Source organism: Poecilia reticulata, chromosome 17 (assembly GCF_904066995.2).
Source record: "Poecilia reticulata chromosome 17, P_reticulata-male-v2, whole genome shotgun sequence".
In the NCBI taxonomy this organism is placed as follows: Eukaryota; Metazoa; Chordata; class Actinopteri; order Cyprinodontiformes; family Poeciliidae; genus Poecilia; species Poecilia reticulata.
In genome coordinates, this window is record NC_088846.1 from 11544169 (window position 1) to 11565505 (window position 21337).

At 39.0% G+C, this 21337-nt stretch overlaps 1 protein-coding gene across 1 annotated transcript in view; it reads right to left on the reverse strand.

Moving 5' to 3' along the window:
* LOC103479345 (calsyntenin-2-like) overlaps positions 1-21337 on the reverse strand; it is a 160312-nt gene that overhangs the window by 69489 nt on the left and 69486 nt on the right. The window contains exon 2 of the mRNA XM_081598634.1: positions 20100-20222. Within this exon, the coding sequence (XP_081454760.1) occupies positions 20100-20222 (123 nt within the window). The remainder of the gene's footprint in view (positions 1-20099; positions 20223-21337) is intronic.

Here is a 21337-nt window from a genome sequence, read left to right on the forward strand (position 1 = left end):
GCTGATTAGTGGGTGAACAAACAGCTGCACAGTGAACCCGTTGATTTTTTACAGCCAACAGCCGCTCCCCTCTCTTGCAGGTACTGCGTCCCCCCACTAAATCTTTTAGGGGTACGCAGTACCCTGCCGTACCCCTTTACTTTCACCCCTAATTGCTTCTTTGTGTCCTTTGGAGTTTCTGTGCTGATAAAAATTTTTGCGAAGCGATAAAAGCTGTGTAGCTCTTGAATTGCTACAAATAAAGCTGCATTTCCTTCAGCCCACTGGCTGCTATGTTGACACCTTGAGATGCCGTGAGACCTAAATTCTGAACATAGTCTTCCACATCGGGTTGATGGGGTAACAGGTCCAGAAGGGAAACGCAGACATCTCTTCCAGGCCAGACTAGACACATTGACCATCTTCATCAGTTCATTTTAAATCCTGCATTGTATTCAAAACAATCTAATTATCATTAATAATAATGTCACCAAAAGCTGCTAATGCTGCTCATCTGATGGGGACATGAGAGAGAAGCTAAGATTCTTTTAAAAACAGATATAAACAATTGTTTACCAGTTGGTTTAATAGTTAAACTACAAGAAAAGTGAAAAACCAACAGACTCATAACCAGTTTACAGGAAAGCATAGAAATGGACTCATTTATCTCCTTCCCGACTATCAGCAATGTGTGCTGCTGACACTGTGCTGCTGTTGTTGTCAAGATCTCAGTTACACAGAAAAAGCTGGAAGACATTACGTTCTGTCTATTGTTTACGTTTCCGCACTGTACAGAACAAATGTGTTCAAGTGGGTCGTTTACAACACATCAAATATGGAGCGGCAGCATCATTTCTTTATTCTATTTCTATGCTAACATGTAAAATTATTAAACCAAAATTATTTCTTCTAGTTCTCCAAGCAGGCAAAATTTCTTGTCACAATTTACAACAGCAGCAGCAAATGTTTATAAGTTACATTTAATTTTACTTTTAAAATATTTTTAAGTCAAGTATGATTCAAAATTTTAAACCTGAGAGAATGATGAAAAATCCTACTTAAATTAATGGTTTTAATATACCATTGTTAATCTAAACTTAATATTTAACCATTACAATTCCTGTTTTAAGCCCTAGCCTCCTGAAATATACCCTTCTGAAGTCCGTCATGGCTCCTCAAATGATTAAGTGACACAGGTACAAAGGGTTAATAGTTTGAGTCATGCAGAACTGATTTGACCGTTTCCATAGCAACGATCAGAAACAAGACATTCCCCCAAAACTACAGTGACTCATTGTAGCTATGACCTCATCTATGACATAGATCAAAGAACATCTGAGGTTATAAATGCTTGGATCTCAAAACAAGAGGTTATATCCAAGGATCTCATTGAGTTTTAACGGTGTGTTTGAAAAAAACTAAAATGCAACAAATCGGCTTCGCTAGTTTGTTTTTCCCCCTCTCATTTGGAGCCGGTTATTTGGTGACAACGGGAGTGAGAAAGATGTTTAATAAACTCCTTCCAGGAATTACATTTGACATCAGTAGTTTCCAGGACGAAAATTACTATGATGAGTTTGATAAATATCTCTTTAAACCATCTCCAGCTGTGAAGAAAAACCCAGAGCAAGCTGCCCCGGCTGGGGCAGTTTGCTCATCAGGCCACAGCAAGCAGAATGCCTATGATGGAGACGATTCTGATGAAGAAAATGAAATCCAGAAATCTCCTAAAGTTCATCGATTAAGAAGGGTTGGAGCCATAAGGAGGAAACAGAGGCATCAAAAAGCTCAACATCAACCTCTGCTCTAAACATGGAGGCATTAAAAGAACGGACAAACCAAACAACAAACTTCCCCGGCTGGGGAAGTTTGTTGTTTGGCATAATACAAACTTCCCCGGCTGGGGAAGTTTGTATGTAAGATATGTAAGATACAATTGTATTGTAGGAGACCGTTGAGTGTAAAAGCTCAACCTCTCCGCTGATGGTGGCATTCAATCCAAACTTCCCCGGCTGGGGAAGTTTGGATTGAAAAGGAGACCGTTGAGTGTAAAAGCTCAACCTCTCCGCTGATGGTGGCATTCAATCCAAACTTCCCCGGCTGGGGAAGTTTGGATTGAAAAGGAGATCGTTGAGTTTAAAAGCTCAACCTCTCCGCTGATAGTGGCATTAGAAGACTGGACACATGAAGAGAAATCGTCTTAGGGAACGATTTCTAAAGAACAAACTTCCCCGGCTGGGGAAGTTTGCGGTGAAAAGGAGACCATTGAGTCTAAGAGCTCAACCTCTACTATGACAAATGCGGCATTAGAAGACCAGACCCATCAAGAGAAATCTGTCCTAGGGAACGATTTCTCTAATCCCAAAGAACAAACTTCCCCGGCTGGGGAAGTTTGGATTGAAAAGGAGACCATTGAGTCTAAGAGCTCAATCTCTGCTCTGACGAAAGCGACATGAGAAGACAGGACCCAACAAGAGAAATCTGTCCTAGAGGATGATTTCTCCAGTCTTAAAGAACAAACTTCCCCAGCTGGGGAAGTTTGGATTGAAAAGGAGACCGTTGAGTTTAAAAGCTCAACCTCTCTGCTGATAGTGGCATTAGAAGACTGGACCCATCAAGAGAAATCTGTCCTAGGGAACGCTTTCTCTAATTTCAAAGAACAAACTTCCCCGGCCGGGGAAGTTTTCTGTGAAACAGCGACAGCTGAGACTGAATACTCAACTACTCCTTTGATGAAAACGGTATTAGAAGCCCTGAAGAGACCACTGTCCAGGTAATGATTTTTCCAATCATCCCTAGTAACAAACATGGATGCAGAGATATGAATATGGATGGATATGTTAATAAACAGTGAAAAACTTGCATAAAGTGTAAGGGAGTTGTAATTACAAGTGTCCATCCATTTCAACCATCCATTTTCTTCCTCTTGGGGTGAGTCACGGAGGTAGCAGCTTAAGAAGGGCGGTCCAGAGTTCCCTCTCCCCAGCCACTGGTTCCATGTCCTCTGAGGGAATCCTAAGGCGTTCCCAGGCCAGCCGAGAGACATAGTCCCTCCAGCGTGTCCCGGAACACCTCACCAGGGAGGCGTCCAGGAGGTATTCTGACCAGATGCCCGAGCTTCCTCAACTGGCTCCTCTTGACGTGAAGGAGCAGTGGCTCTACTCCCTCCCAGATGACAGAGCTTCTCAGCCTATTTCTAAGGGAAATAGGCTGTATTATTATTGTAAACCTTATAATAATATACAATTTATTAGAAATAATATTACTATTTGTCTGTATAAATAGTAATATTATAATATACATATAAATATATAAATAATATACACTGTTCAAAAAAATAAAGGGATCACTTGAACAACACAATATAACTCCAAGTAAATCAAACTTCTGTGAAATCAAGCTGTGTTGCTTCCTAAGTGGACAGTTTGATTTTACAGAAGTTTGATTTACTTGGAGTTATATTGTGTTGTTTAAGTGTTCCCTTTATTTTTTTGAGCAGTATATATTTATATATAATAAACACATAATAATAAACACACTGTGTTTTTTTAATCATAAGTATTTTTAATTACAAAAACACTTTTTTTAATCACAATAGTACGGTATTAGAAGACTAATCACTATTGTGATTAAAAAACAATAGCAATATTATATAAAGTTATATAACAGTTATATATGCCATGTGGGTGAAGTTTTATGGATGATAATCTGATGTCCCATTCTCCTGAAGGCAGCACAGAGCTGCACCACCAGAAACTGACGAACACTGAAGAGAAGAAGAGCTATGATTAATGTAGTTACAGTTCTATCCATGGTTTAATGTTGCAGAGCTCAGTCGTTTGCAAATAGTTCAAAGTTTATACTGGCATGTTGTACATCTTTTATCAGGTCATTTTGTGGAATATTTAACAACTAGAAAATGGCACATAAGAATATTATTTCCACTCTGATTGGCTGCTGTTAGGCCTACAGATTTAACTTGAATGTTCATTGCATTTTTTTTAGACAACTGTGAAATTAATTTCTATTCCCATGACTTTTTGTTCTCTGGGAAATTATTTTTGATGATAAATTCAGAAACAAGCATAAAAATCAAAACATATACAATAATGATAGTAATATTAATGATAAAATAATGGTCAGTGCAAAGTAGCCTGCAAATTCTTTGGTGGGGGGGGGGTGAGGGACCTGGATAAAGGCTGGGGGGGCGCTGGGCTGAAAAAGGTTGAGAAACACTGATCTAAAGCTTGACTGGATCTCACTGCTGGGGAGAAAATGGCAGCCATTCGGGAAAACATCCTACATGTCTCTGAGTGGAGTGGATTTTAAACTGCACTGAAAAAGGACTTGGAATTTGGATTTTTTTTTTCTAGATGCCGTCTATCCATCTTCTTGTGGAGGTATTTTCTACACGTTTGACCAAAACAAGGCCTCTGGGAATAACTGGGATTTTTAATTTCTTAAACAACCAGTTGGAAATATCTAAAAAGGTGATTACACGGTAGATCAGCACTTTTCACAGCAGTGTGTTTTGATGAAACTGATCTTATTCAGACTTTGTCTTTTAGATCGCCATCGCTAATTGTAGCAGATATGGATCAAAAGCAGAGTGCGACCGAAGGCGCTTTAGATTGGTCTTATCATCATCTAGGTAAAAAATATTAATCGGGTTAATAATTCTGAGAGATAAGTGTCAATATGCAGGGTATATGACAATGAAAATCAGATCTATTCTTTTAACTATAATGGTTTATGTCATCTTTGGATAAATGACCTATTTCCACATAGAAAAGTTGTATTTCTCAGTAGTATTTTTCATCTCTTTCCAAAAATGTAAGACATTTTTACTGGACCACTGGCTGCCATAGCTCTAAAACAAATCATACACTTTCAGCAACCAAAAGCCTCCGACCTGTAAATGCACACATACAGAAAAGAGGAGGACTAGTGGCCTAGTGGTCTGCAGAATACCTAGTCTGACAGATGAACACTCACGTAGGTTTTCTGTCACATCGCAACAAAACACTGCTTCTAACAAAAAAAAAACAAAAAAAAAAAGCTATAATCTAAAGAACTAAATGTCCATTTAGGCACAACAACCAAAATATCTGGATAATCTTCTGCCAGTAAATGCGCGAGTTATTGCTTCACACCTTCAGCTGCCACTTAAATGACGCTTTCCACTTACTTGTTGATATTGTGTATACAATTCCAGAAACATTACTGACTGCCCTCATCCACCACTGCTGACAGGCGGAATAAAAAGTTTCACATCAAACTACACTGAATTATGTTCTGCCTCCTGGTAACTCAAGGTTAAATGCTCCCCTGCCACACAGTCCTCATATTTCCAGCTGTGAAAGTGAAGCTTCAGCAGAAAAAAAAAATTTGCTGGGAAGTCAAAATATGGACAGATACTGCATGAAAGGTCTGGATCAAATTGTCTGAAAATTTTCCTGTGGATCTCAGTTTAATGTGTGAAAAATAGCTTGATATGAGAGTCGTTGAGAAAAAGTGCTGGTTTCACCTGATCAAACAGCATGACAGCAAAATAGCTTCTATTTAGTAAGTTGCTCTACTAAATTGACAATCGCAGTGTTTTAGTGACAGCAAAAATAACAATAATACAAAAAAAAAAAAAACACTTAAAACCAGTCATACTCTGACAGGTGATCTTAACTTAATAGAAGTCCAAGCATAAAAACCATCAGGATTCGGTTTAAGTTACCCGCGCTGCAAATGCATGGAGGAAAACCACTTTGCATGTAAAAGCAGCTTCACTTGCAATTTTAGGTACTTTGTAAAAAGCACTTTAGACTGGTTCATGCAGTTTTTCCAACAAAAAGCATTTCAGCCTCCTTCTACCAAGTGAAAATGTGCAGAATGTGCAGCATCAGAGCTGTATGTGCATCTACACTACAGAAAATGTTAATGAGAGGAAGATCAAATGGAGCGCAGCAGCAGGGCAGCTCACACACTGCATCTCCTACCTGCAAAGGTGGATGATGCCCTAGATACACATAACCAACAAGTGAAGCGTACAAAGTGCCTCTTTAAGCAAACAGGTAGTAAGTCCTTATCCTTGTGTGACTAAGATATTGGTGAGCAATTAATTTCCTTTTGTATATTTGGAAAAGCCCATTATTAATAACTCTTTCAGCTACAGTTTGAAATCAGGATCCGCCTGACTTGCTTGATACGACATTCATCAACTATCAGACGTAGTTGGGTCTCGGCTTTATGCAGGTAAAACAAGCCTGTGGGGTTCAGAGCAGGTCGCCTAGAAATAAAATGTAGTTTTCCTTCGTCTTTGAGAAGAGTGCTGAACACAAACTAGGTGATACTCACGCCTGTCACACTTATTTTTTTATTCCACCTTTACATTTTGACAACAGTCGCTGGTCATAATACTACCGCCGCCATGCTTTACTCTTGCTATGACGTTTTTCTGGGATACAGTATTATTTTACACCAGATGTAATCACACCTACAGCTTCCAAAAAGTTTAACTTTTGTCTCATCAGTCCTCAGAAGGTTTTCCTAAAAGTCTTGGGGATCATCAAGATGTGTTCTGGAAAATTTGAGAGGAGCCTTAGCGTTATTTTTGCTCAGCAGTGATTTTCCCCTTGGAACTCTGCCACCCAGACTCTTATGGAGGAGGCATGACCTCTGACCTTAACTGAGACAAGACAGACCTGCAGTTCTTTGGATGTTGTTGTAGAGTCTTTAGGAAGAGTCATCACTGAGCTCTTGGGGTAACTTTGGTCAGCCGGTCGCTCCTGGGAAGCTTCACCACTGATCCATGTTTGTGGGCAACGTCTCTCGCTCCGATTTCCTGCAGTCCCAAAGCTTTAAAACTTGTTCCAGGCCGATAGATCTCAGGTACTTCCTTTCTCATTTGTTCCTGAATTTCTGAATGTTCAAGTTCTCTGCATGGCATCTAGTTTTTGAGAATCTTTTGGTTTACTTCACTTCGTCATGCAGGCGTGACGAAGTGAACGCCTGCACTTCGTCAAGCAGGCAGGTGTGGCTGGAGGCAGTCAGCTCAGCTGTGCTAAGCCACGGTTATGTTTTAATGGATCATGTAGGTTTGTTTTTGTTTTTTTCCCCCCTCCCTAAATAATAAACACCTTCATTTAAAACCTGTACTTTGTGTTTACTTGTGTGGCTTTGACTAATATTTACATTGGTCTGATGTTCACAGCAGTGTTGCAAATATGCCAGAAAAAGTGAAATCAGGACGGGAGCAAACACACAAATTGTGGAAAAGTCCAAAGGACATGAATATTTTTGTTTGGCACTGTAGCCGTGGGTAGATTTATTCTTTGCAATGAAAATTTGACTTGCTACGCAAACAAGACAGGTTTGTTGCGAAGCCATAAACAGCCTGAATCACACGAATCCCGGCACGTAACGTTCTTATCCTGTTAGTTTGCATTACTCTCTTTCACATTGTTCTCTCATCAGGCTCTCCGTCTTTCAGAATGAAATGAAATGAAATGAAATGATGTTCAGATTAACTGTTTGAGGCTAAACTTTCGCATGAGTTAAAGCAAGCACAACATATATGAAATGTGACAGGTGGAAATTGAGTTCCCCAGGAGAGCTTTTGCATACTAATGCAGAATTATTAAAATGACAGACGTCAGCTGTCTGATAGGCCAGCAGGGTGTTGGACCGCAGGCTGAGACTGCGTGCAGAATTCACCAGAATATCTCCCAACATAAAGAGGAGTACATGCTTGATATTCTGTGGGAGTTAAGATAACCTAATTTGTCATCATTCATTGATCTCTGCATGCTAGTTATGTTCATCATAACAGACAGCAAGCAATAGCTCAAGCATGCGTCGCTGTCATGTTTGATCATTTGTCGACTCCTCAGCTAGAGTAAATTTAAAACCGTCCATTTGTTTTCAGGGGAACGGCTCTATTTATTTAAACAAATTTGCAAGCATAAATCTCGGCGAGAGACTGAGAAGCTGCAAAACCAACAGAATTTCTGAAGCACATTAAAACCCTCATATCTTTTTGTGACTTGTATAAATACGCTTCACTTTCGCAGAGACAAACTGTCTTTGAAGAAAAAAATGAAAATCAAATCTCAAAACTCCGGTGCAGTAGAAATAAAAAGAATGAAAGATTGTGTTGGTTTTATTATTTTTATTTTTTTTAACAATAAGCAATAAGGTGTCTTCTGTTGAAAATGAAAGTGTATGATTAATATTTAAAATCAAGGCAGCAGTGGGATATCATGTTCAGAATCAGAGTAAACAATTTTCTTTTTTTTTTTAACTAAAAAATGTTGTGTGCAACTAGAGCAATTTGTTTCTTTGCTGCAATAGCACTATTTTTCTTCTAGTTAGTTCTGTGAAATAAACATCTTACAGAATGGGCTGTTCTTCTGCCTTAAAAAAAAAGGAGAATTTTCCTTTAAAATTAAGCTAGCGGTTTAGCATCATGCTTCAGTCGCTTGTTTGTTTGAAGCAGAAATGAGAGTTGGCTGAGTGAGTCGCATCCAGCAGGTAGACAGGGAGCTGCAGTGACCATTAAAGTCTTTGATGTTTTTTTTTAGTTGATTCAACATTGTAAAAGGACCAAAAATGCATAATTACGTCCCATCCACAGATTAAGAAATTCTACATTCCACATTTTAAAGTGGATTCAGTTGTTTTTTTTTTCCCCCTATTTTTGATAATGTGGGAATCATGGTTCTTACTCAGCATGTTATCAGCCGATTGTCTGCATGTTTCTTCCTTCAAAGTCCAGTATTGTCATAATAAATGCACCTATTTGAACATGTTAAATGATCTCGAGTCAGTTCAGCACGAAATCAGCGATTATGTAAAAAAAAAAAAAAAAAAGTTTTGGGAATAGCAAAATGCATACAAAGCCAGGCCGAGTTAAAATTTGGCATTGTTAGAAATATTTTTTGGAAATTTTTTTGACATGCTAATTAATGTACAACCTCTTCAATAAGTCAGTAGAAACCATGTATTGCGAATAGATGAAGCAAACCACTTCCTGTCAGCTAAGTGTTTCAGCTAACAATATGTAGGTCATTTACCACAATGAATGCTAATATGCAAGCAAAGATGTAGCGTACTGCATCTTAGCTCATAATCTTGCCAAATTCTCATTTAAACATCGTCTTTAAGGTCAGTCCAACTAATTCAACGACTTCCTACCATGACAACTAATTCTCATCATGTTAAAATTGTTTTGTCTGATAAACCCAATACACGTGGAGTGTGAGTTGACTTAATTATCATCACACAGGGACAGCAGCACTTTGTGATACAGTTAAATGACAGAAAAAGGTCAGCAAAAGGTCTTAGAAGGGCAGGAAGGGACTGGTGTTACAGTGTCTTCAATAATTTGTGCCCTGGGAGGTAGAAACCGGATGATGAGAGATCTGCTTACTTACTCTCACCAGCACCCCCCTTTTATCTAAGCATCATTCTCACTGTCACAATTAGCAGAGAATAGAGACAAAGAGGTACTCAGGGATGTAACACTGGGTAAAAAAAAAAAAAACTCAGAAAGAATACTAATTACCTTGCAGAAAATTTGAATTAGATCAGCAGCTGTGACCTTTTTAGAGCTCAAGGTGTATAACCTTAAGGATGAGACCAGCCGACTTTCAAAACAGACCAAAAATACCAGCAGAGGTTAACATGCAGTCAACAGAAACTAATTTGTGGTCATAGTGAAGCACTAAAAGCCCCTTTTAAAGTGCTTAAATATTGACGTCTTTATCGCGCTTTCATGTGGTCAACGGGAAAAATAACAATCCTACGAAATGGCCTGTTACACTCCACAGCCAGGCAGGGAAATTGAGTTTGCAGCGAGTGCAGAGACTGAAGATTGGGTGTTTGTTAGAACTTTGACTTGGTACTGTTCGGCACTTGACTGATGGCTCTGGCTGCCTTCATCCATTACTCTGTCACTCGACTGAAATTGCCCTTCAAATGTTCTGGCACTCCTGGAAAAACCGAACACTCCCTCTTTTTGTCTGTGGAGCAGAAAGAGCGCGCGGTGGCAGGGGAAGATGTAGAAACATCTTATTTCACTCGCACAGCTGTCAGATCATGTTGGGCCACTTCAGAGATGATCGAAACCCTCGGTGAAAACTAAATATCAAATTACGAGAGAAAAAAATATATATCCGGTTCGATTGTTGTATTGGTATGAATAAAATTAAGAGACCAATCAAAATGATTAGTTTGTCTGACTTTACTTTTTAGAGGTATATGTTTGAGTAAAAATGAACATTGCTTTTTTTAAAGATTTAGAATAAAGCAAAATAGATTTAAGTCCAGACAAGGTCACTCCAAAACACTAATTGTATGTAATTTAAAGGTGGACCATTTTGTGTGCTTCAGATTATTGATACATTTCCCAACTCAATTAGGTTTAAGCTTTAGATCACACACCAATGATCAGACATTATCCTTCAGGATAAATTAATAGATAAAAACATCAAACCAGGGACATAAGGCTTCATTTTTGCTTAGCGGGACTTTAGCTCAGTCTGAGTCATAACATAGGAGACATTTGAAAATGGTACCTCACCACAAAAGAGTTAGAGTTGGCAAGCATTCATGAAAATATTATTGTTTCAGGCAGATCAATAACTTGTAGCTGTACTATAAACTCTAAAATGTCAGTTAAATGTGCAGCTGCAGCTTAACTTGGAGACCAACAAATACAAATCACAACGCCATCAAAAACATATAGAAATATTGAGGAGCGATGCATTTCAGGTTTCTGCATCGACTTGAAGAAGAATAGGGTGTGATGTCGTGCCAGTTGTTATGTTAAAAGGACTCCATAAGCTTTTTGGGAGGAGTGACTACTCTATAAAGCTTTGCTGGGCTTTATGGTGAGTAGAGTCTGGGATGGAAATGAGAGCCAATAAAAAAATAGGAGTCTAACTTTATTACAACGATAAAGATACGGGGAGGGAAATCGGAAGTTTTAAGGGTGAATGGGTCACAGATAATTAAGGATAAAGTCGTCTGAGCAGCATTGATATGGTGCACAGGTCAAAAAGGCTCATAATCATTTTTCATGCTCAAATGGATAAGGCAAATGGACTGAGGAATATATGGAAATTGACGTCTAATTGACCCGTCAGCCCGTCGAGGCTCTGAAGCCTCCGTCACACAGACAAAAAGGGAGAGAAAGGAGAATACAGAGATGATCTGGATTTGTTAGAGGAGCTCTTCACTGCACATCACGTTAGGTCAATTTAGCTCACATCAGGCCCAGGGTCACTGCTTGTCCTTGAGAACCAGATGCATCTGTTATTAAAAAAAAAAAAAAAAAAAAAGTAGCGACCCACTGTTTGTGTCCATCTACCAAAAACACAGATATGAAAAAAAATAATTCTTAGAATGCAACGAGGGATGGATATTTTTTTAGCTAGCATTGTCAGTTTTATTTAGCAAAATTTACATGCATTTTAAATGTTTAAAATATAGACACAGCAAACCTGAATGAATTGCTTTGTAAGTGTCACAAAATACCCACAGCCTTAGCTTATTGTAAGTTTAAGAAAAACACACACAAATAAAAAAAAGAAAAAAAATGGAAATACCCACGGTGTCAAGACGAGAGAGAAAGAGCCAATGCAATTTCAAAAAATGGGGCAGTAGGCTAATATCAGAACAGATTGGGTCTTTCATAAAATCAATCATAGGCTAAGAGGTTGTCTGACGCCGAGAGCGATTGGACAAAACACTGACAATAGAGCTTCAGCCCGGCCTTACTGGATGTGTAATTAGTCCTGGAGTCAAGACAGACCCAATTACCTAGGGGAAAGGTGACTCCCGCCAAATAAAAGAATCAGGTTTAAATGTTTGCCAGTGGTTTTTATTTAAAAACTAATTCAAGTCTGCACATGTAGCTATTTAGGTATTATTAGACAAAGATAAGATTAGATAACACTGAATAACGCAACAGTCAGCAATGGAGAGACTGGATGCCGCCGTTGATTAAAAGCGAAATTTGATTTAAAAATGAAAGGATGGAAAATAATTGTCTAAAATAACACACACACTCATTTAAGTCACTTAAATACATTTCTTAAGACAAACAGCTAAAAAAAGAGAGAGCTACGCTAACAAGTTGAGGAAAATGTGCAGGTCAAGCTAAAGTGACTGATGGAAACAACACAAAAATATGACAAAATGACTAATTCATGTTAAGAAGGGGCATTCTCAATGTCACATAAATACCATTATCTAACATTATCAATCCACCTCTAGCTCTTAAATATAAATCCAAACTTTGTACATAATTTTGAGTTGTACTATAAAAATCTGACCCAACTTTTAGAGGACCACTGAATTGAAAACAGTACAGAAAATAAACTTGCTGCATAAAATGTAAACTCTCTCTATGGCAGGTGTGTGAAATCCAAACTACGCTTGCAGGAAGCAAAATAACAGTAAAATCTACTAAAAGTAGTATGGCTGTTAAACCATTTCTCTTAACAGCCATATATTAAACAATCTTAGCTTTGGTCCAGGATACAATGTGAATAAGCATTAGACCACTCACATAATAAATAACTTATTGTTATGCCATCATAAATTACAGCTTCTTCAGAAAAGGCTCATTACCGACACATTTCAAAACCAAGGTCAAAACAGAATCTAGCCTTCACGAAACATTCTTCTTAGTTTTCTGAGAAAATGGTTTAAAAACACTAGACAACATAAACCAGTGGCAGGATGTAACTCAGGCTCAAGGTTACCAACCAGCACTGCCATATTCTAAGGAGAGAAAAAAAACATTTCAAAAGGCTACTGAGCTCCAAGTAAGCATAATTCACCCCAATAAATACTCACATGTATTTATAACAATTTCTCAAATTTCCTTCACAATTGTAAGCTTTCCATAGGTCATATCTTAAAAATCATCTAAAAAAACCCCCCAACATTTTATTAGCTGTTGTGACGTCATGATACAGGCGTTCTTCAAAGCTTGTAGAGGGAAATGTGTTGGTAGGACTGTTATTTTCACAGGTGGCCCAACAATTGCTGCCGTTTAAGGTGGATGCTTTAATCAGCCAGTTAAAAACAAGGCAGCAGAAGTAACATAAAGCGCATTAAAGAGTAAAGATTTCAGTAGCTGCGTCAGAGGAATCACACGCAAGAGCCGCTCATCAGTAGCAAACAGCTACTAGTCTGACAAGATGTGGAAGTTTGGCTTCATTTCTGAAAGATTTTCATTTCAAACAGATCAAAAATAAATGTGTTCATTTTCTGCCTTTCCTTACTCAGTAAAAACTCATTACCATGCAGAGCTGTAAACTTGTGGTTTGAAATTGCATAAGGAACGGACCTGCGTCGATCGGCTTTGGAAAACTTGTCTGACATGACGGTGCATTCCTGTACATTTATTAAATAACTTGTTTTTAATTGGCTGTATCCGCAATATCTAGCGTTCCATTATTATATGGCTGCGGACTTGCTTATTCATTCATCTCACACAGCATTTTACTTTCATTGCTGTGTTACAAGTAATGCTAATTAGCAGATGGCACCACTGACCCTACCTGTTTAGCAATCCACCAGCCAGTGTGCATTTGGAGACAGTTTTGTGGTCCAACTCCTCTTCAAGGATTTACAAGCTCAAAATAATAAAAGCAAGTTGGAAATTGTTCAACGACAAAAGTGAATCACTTTTATTTTTTTACTTCCTTTTATTATCCATTACAAGAGAAACTTTGAAACTGAACTTTTATCTTTTTAATCAAAGTTACAACTAAAGTTATTGTTCTCCAATTCAAAATATAAGAATGACAACAAAAACAGAGAGAGAAAAAAAACAATGTTGGAGAATTTCTGACATCCAGATATTATGTCTCTAACATCTTTGATAGATGGTGGGGATTAAATCTAAGATCAAAACTCTTTTAAATGATCCTTTCTAATTTGCAGTCGCTGCATTGCAACGTATTTGGTAATTAACCAATTTGTTTAATAGCCATATGCAAACAAAAAAAAATAAAAAATTGTCTTTGACTTATGTTTAGACTAAAAATAATTACCAGTGATACCTTTTTTTAATGAATCCTTTCAGAACACTGAAAGGATTCACCATTATCTTTAGAGATAATGGTGAAGATAATGGTGGTTTTCCCTGGTGATGCTCTGCTGGTCCTTTGTCTCACTGCTCATCTCATTGGCTCAGGTTGGTCTGTTCCTGGCTCTGGATCAACTCATTTTTATTTCACAAACAATGGCCCACAAACATCATAACGACGTGAGACTGTGTCCTTACTATGTACGCTGCATGAATTTGATTCATACTTCTATCACTGGAGTGTGTTTTCTTTGAAAATGATCTGGAATAATAAACAACTTAAGCCCTCCTCACACATTTAGCAGGAATCCCAGAAGTGCCCGATTCTTTCCAGTAAAGGGAAGATATTCAGATCTAATGTTCAATTTTTTTTTTTTTTTTGCACAACCAAAACAGAAACCTTGTTCACAAAGATAGAGATCAGCTCTCAAACGAGCATATGATTGCATCTGTTTTGCGCTGCAACATGCCAATCCATAACCTGCAAACTACGGCGGTCCCACTGCAGAAATTTAAGCCCTTTAGAAAGGCAAAGAGGACAGAGAGCAGAGCAGAGGGGGGCGAAGTGGCAGCCAGGCACAGCGATATGTTCCTCCTCTCCTCAGGGCAGAGAAACAGACACCAGCCTGGTTTGATCAGACTTTCGCTTCAATATCCTCTCTTATCCTTTGATGATCCATCACATCATCTTCCTCCCCACTTCTCTCCGTCTCCTTGTTAAACACGTACACACTGCACATCCCCATTATCTGGTCTACCTTTGTCTCACTCTTTCATCTCCTCCTCTCACATCGCCAGCATTTTTTTTTTTTTTTTGCCTCCCCCAAACATTTCTTCCTCTCTATTCCACTTCCTCTTTTACTCCATTCTCTTTGAAATGTGTCACAGTTTCTGCTTTGTTGGGTCCTATAGTGTAATTAGCTTCTCAGCTATTTTCACCTCGGTGCAGTGTAGCCGGTACAGTGGGACCTGGCAGTGGGAGACTGGCTATAAATGACTTTGTAGATGAGCCAAAAGTGTTTCTGCGATCAGAGGTGAATTTGTTCCGTTATGCAATCATGCAGTTAATTTCCCTTTTTACGTTCATTTTTCTCGCTTATTCCGCCGTCGTGTTCATCTTTTCAGGTGGTGACCAAGTCTCAATTTTTCATTACTTGTACAGCAGTAATTTTTGTCATTACTTCTGTTAAAAGACAAAGCATAAATCTGCATGACTGAACTCCCGTAGTAGTGTTGCGTGATTAATGTTCCTGTGTATGGTGTTGTAAAAAAATAAAAATAAAAATTTATTGACCGCTTTTTGGATGCGACTTCATTAGCAAGACCGCTGGAGTCGAGGGTTGACTGGACAGAACCTTCTGACAAGATGAATGATCTGAAGAAGCATCACAAAACAGCGCCGTCATTCTGGAAATGGTTACAAAGTCATTTCTAAAACTGAGGACATGCCGTACAACTTTCATAGTAATGGGAAGCTTGGAGTTTCCAACTAACTGACTGGATTTAACAGATTTATGTTTCTCGACTGAATGACCGTCACACGGTACAAATACACCTGTTTGTTATGATCTGAGAGCGTCTGTTCTTCTAAAAGTACAAAATCCTTCAAAGACCAGATCAGAAATTAACCTCTACATGCACATTTTGTTTTGTTTTTTTACCAATTGCCACAAATTTTCTTCAACTAGTTAAACGCAGATTTTAATATCTTTACACCAGTGCTACATTCCCAAGCAAGTGGCAATCTCTTTTTTCTGATCATACTACAAATTTGACATAGAGCTTTCTAACACTAAACTGAAAACAAAAGATGGATAAAACCTAATTAAAAATGTAAAATTAAATAGTTTGTTTTCAGACTCTCTGGATGTTTTGTTTTGAATGGGGGACAAGTGCTTAGTATTCATTATATCAAGCACGATAACATTTACAGCCTTAGCTAATTTGCAATGCAGATTCCCAGCTCTCCAGTTCTTTAAATGCATCAGAACTAAACACAGCTGCAGGTTTTGGGATTAATAAAATCAGAAAAAAGTTGATGGCATAAACTTAACAGAATGCATGGGATCAATCTTGATATTTTATATTGAGACCCATCAACTTTTTACCCCTCTTTTTTGTGTAATAGTCCAAAACCCAGAAAATCAAATCAGCCAGGAGTGGATCTCTATCTGTGTTCCTACCGCAGCTTCTTAAAACCTTGTTTTAAGGTTTCTTAAAAGGTTTCTGGAGGGATAAGAAAGTGGAAAACCTTCAACCTTCTCGTTATGAAAGTACTTTCACAAATGATGCTGAAGCAAATTAAAGGAATTACTAGATCCGGTTTGAGGGGCGCTGTGCGAAAGAAGTTTATGGGTAAATTACCCATTATTCGTTCGACGTCTGGTTCATGTTGGCCGAGTCTCGATTGGTGAGTGCAGGCGATGATCTTCATCTCAAGTACACGGGGGAGGAGACAAAGGGGTCAAAAACCGATTCAGAATCATAACTATGTTTGTGCAATCATGAAAATTACATGCTACTCACACAAACACCCTACAAGAATAATAAGAGTCGTTTCCAAGAAGCTGGTTATAACATCCTCCACTTACACTCAACAGCTCTTTGTCTCCCCGGTTCCCCTCAGCTATCCATTCTCCCTTTCTTCTTAGAGTACTTTTGTTCTTCCACCCTCTGTGTGTCCAGAGGAAACAATGTACCATAGGACATTTTTCTGGTAGTATGATGAATGGAAAAGTATTGGTGCCTGTTGACTGTGGCCTTGAGATAAAGAATAAGCAAACAAAACTGTCTGTTTGCCTTGTAGCCCCCTGGAGCCCTAAGCCACCATTGCTCACGCTACTTTTGATTGAGAAGACTATCGGTACACGCAGCGCTCCTCGACCCACACACCTTTGTGCTTCTGTCGGTAGGCGCAGTGTTGGTTGTTTACATCAAAGTGAAATGTTCTGTGGCAGAGGAGGGACAGACGCAGCCGAAGGCAATGGAGAGTAAAGAGGATATGCATAAAATGTTTGGTAAGAAGAAGGCCTTTAGGAGAGAAAAAAAAGGACTTTACAGGAGAAAGGAAACAGCAAAACAAAAAAATAAAAAAAACTGTATTTTCCTTTTCTGGATTTTCTCCATTTTGTTTCATAAGATGAACTAGATAGACAAATTCATTCATGTAGCCACATTTACCTTGCATTTAGTTGACATAAAATTAAAAAGAAATCCACCCTAAAGCTGCAGTGTTGCCTGAATTGCCAAAACACCTGCTCTCATTCACAAATTCACAAATATACATAATTTTGATCATTAGGTAATCAACCCACCATAGCTGACAAAAAAAATAGTTTAAGAATATTATTCATGCAAATTGAATAGCCGTGTAAATTAATTAAATTTGTTGCCCTTTCAGTTACTTACTTGGGAAGAAGAGCGTGAAGCTGCAGGTTCAGTGCACATCCTTGATTCATCTCTCATAATTTAAACAAAGAAATCGAGCAGCAAAAACAAAAATTCATTTAGTTTACTTATATAGCACCAATTCACAGTGCATGCTGGTAGTTTTAAGAGTCTTTGCAAAAACGTGGTTAATTAAAGTTAATTCATTCATCTAACATGGAAGCAATTTATTTTTTTGTAGTTTTTTTTACAATGTAATTTTCTCCTAATAAATGAAGTAATTACATTTTGATGTGTACTCAGGTTATCCTCGTGGAATATGTTCCTTTGTTTTTGTTTTTTTTAATGATTATTTGAAACATGCCGGTGCACCGGGGCTGCACAGTGGCACAGTTGGTATAACTGTTGCCTTGCAGAAAGAAGGTTCTGGGTTTGATTCCCAGAGTCTTTCTGCATGTTCTCCCTGTGCATGGTGGGTTCTCTCCAGGTACTCCGGCTTCCTTCCACAGTCCAAAAACATGACTGTCAGGTTAATTGGCTTCTCTAAATTCTCCCTAGGTGTGCTGTGTCCTGAGTGTGTGTGTGCATGGTTGTTTGTCCCGTCTGTCTCCGTGTTGCCCAGTGACAGACTGGCGACCTGTCCAGGGTGTACCCCGCCACTCGCCTGGAACGCTAGCTGGAGATAGGCACCAGCACCTCCTGACCCCTCTAGGGACAAGGGTGTACAGAAAATGGATGGATGGATGGATGGATGGATGTTGGTGCGCCAAAAATCCAATAACAGAATAAAACCTGGAAGAGAGCAAAAATCTTTTACGGCGCTGTATAAAAGCTGCAGAAACTGCTTAACAATTCTCATCTGTGTTCTCACTCTGCAATTAATGTGGAGCCAGAAGGATAGCCCACTCCTTCCTGCCATAAAACAAAACCAGGATTGATGAGGGCGTCTATAATCTAAGTGACTGGCTGAATATGGGCTCGCTGGGAGCAATGCGTTGAGATAGAGAGGAGGAAAAAGGACTATAGGAATCAGGAAGAGGGAATGTGGTGCCAGGATTGGAGGGGAGGGAAAAAAAGGCACAAATGAGGGTAGAGATCCAGATAAAAATGTGACAGAATAGTTAGATTGTGTGGGGTTGAGGTGGGGAGTGGATGGAGGTGTTTGTACAAAATACAGGGTAAGCCAAGGAAGATAAATTGGAACGGAGCTGCTCTTTTATGGCCATTTTTTCCGTCTCCTTGGAAGCTATTGTGCCGGTTTCATTCATTAGACCACAAGCAATAAAAAACATTCAAGGAGAGAAATATCACCAGTCAGACGCTTCTGTTTTGTTTTTTTTCTCTCTCTCCCGGGTGATTTCTCACCAACGCTGACCTTCTCAAGCAAACAAACCACATGTTAATCACTGAGAGAAGCATCTAAAATAAATTTTCCCTTGTGTCAGCCTGGTTGTTGTGGTGTCATTAAACATTCAGTGCATCGCAGATTTGTTTACCAGGTAAAACAATGTGCTGCAAATCATTGTAAGCCCATCTGAGCGGAAAGGAACAGCAGCTCTGAGGAGGGTTTTCAGAAAATGGGTTGCGATATCCGCTTTTAAAAACGTATTGCAGGCTAATAAAGTATAATCGATTATGCTGTAAGACGTCTAGGTTACGTCGTACAGAAATGCCACATCACGCTCAGCAGACAGAAAAATAACATTTGATCAGCAAAGTTTGTGTACAACTCTTACTTTAACATAAACTGGAGATGCAGAAATACATTTATCTTTCTCAAATACAAATATCAAAGTTTATCCCGCTTTCAGCTCATTTTCGCTTTTCTTCCTTACCAGTTCTTCGGTTAATGAAACCTAAAGTGAACATATGGTTGAACAAAATGAAAATCCAGCAACTGGGATAACATTGTTAAATGTGATATTAGCTGTGATAAATACACAGAGTTCCTCATTTTCTCTTTCTCTGCCATTTCAATGCTTCCAGCCGTTTCTGTGACCTGCAGCATCTTGGGCGGTATCCGTCAGATGCGGCCGTCTACTGCAGCGATAAAAATATTTATCGGACAAACATTACATCAGTATGCTGAAGCTGTGAAAAAAAAAAAACACAGCTTTTGTAAAAGATGACATATAACATGGTAGAAAACATGCAAACTCCACACAGAATCATTTTGGGATTTGAACCCAGAATCTTCTCGCAGCATAAAACTGTATTTGGTCTTAGAAGTGAAAAGGATTCACTCTCTCTTTTCTCTTTTCCTCTTTTTTGTTTGTTTGTAGGGTTGTCCTGTTACATGGTGAGAAAAAATGCTCCCTTTCTGAAAAATAAATAAAAAATACAGCATTTGTTTTACACGTCTGCATGTGATAAATGAAATTCACGCTCCATGACAAGCAGTGGGCACAGAGAACTGCTGGATCATCTGTTTTTGTCCTGTGGTGTGAAGCTGCTACAGCTGCCCGAGCACAGAGCTATGGCATCTTTGTCGAGGTCCTGAGTGCGTTAGTGAGGAAACGTGTGAGAGCACCCTGCTTTCTGCACCAATAAATTGTGTGAAAATGTAAGAAAAATGACTGCCGGTTGGATAAACTGCACATATCCGAGTGTTTTGCCATTTGGGATTGAGGTTCCCTACCAGCATAAGGAACTGGGGCGTCCTTGTCCAGCGCCACCAGTGGAGGGTCCAGCAGCACCGTGTCCATGTTCTCTGTGATCACTCCATGGTAGGAGGTCTCTATCCACGGCTTGTGCTTGTTGACTGTGAAAGGAGAAGAAAGAATGAGATAAACAACAGCGTCTCTTCCATTTTTATGTTTTGTCTCATCGACCGATGTAAATAATAATATAGGTGAGAAAAACATGTTGATCTCAAAAAGAAAGCTTTTATGCCCAGTTAGTTTTGGTTTTTGAGAGTTTCGCTGATTATTTATTTTGACGAGAGGTTTACCACAAACACAGTGCGACACTTTGAACAAACACATTTCTGTTTTTAGATCTGTGTTATTATGAACCTTTGCATATCTTCCTCTACCATCTGCACTTTTTTTTTTCCACGGTAAATACGTACTATTTTTTTCTTTTGTTGGCCCCTTTTCTCTCCTCTTTGTCCATTTCCACAAAATGGTCAACTCAAACACCACCCTTGTTTTGTAGGGTGGATAAACCAGAGACCCACCATCACACACAAAGTGAATACTGCCACTGCAGCTCAGGAGGTGATCCGATTCCCCGCATTCCTAAATCTGCATGTTCACAGGCTGGATATTAAACTCTCCCGTCCCTCTAGTACTTGTGAAGTCCCTTTGGATGAAAACATGTGCTTATTGAATCTAGTGTAATGTAATGTGCTCTAAATTAAACTTCCTCACAGCGGGAGCTAACACACAGGAACTTATGCTCAAGCCACATGAACATATGTGGATATCGTGTGCTTTGGTGAGCCCGCACATACACACACAGACCGCATCATCTCTGGTGTCCAAGAGTCGCGCTCCGCGGGGAACCGGTCTGACACCCTGACCTTCTAATCCACTGAAGAGGATCTCTTTGTCTCATGCCAATGAGCAGATGACACGTCCAGCTGGCAGCGATTTAAAATGTAATAAACCGTTCCTAAAGCCTTCTCGTATAGCTTTTCATCCGTCTGCGTAAAACTTTGGCGGTTTTTGTCCTACTATTCCGTTTTCCCCAGAAGCCATCAACACACTCAAAGGACAGGGTCGCAACGATGAAATGAAAACCGGAATAACTGCAGACAAACAACGATAAGATTTCACAGGTTTTACGTTTAAGATGTTGAATTACTCAAACCTCGTTTGTTTTAGCACTTTTGTCATGTTTTAACCACAAACATAATGGATTTTACAGACATGC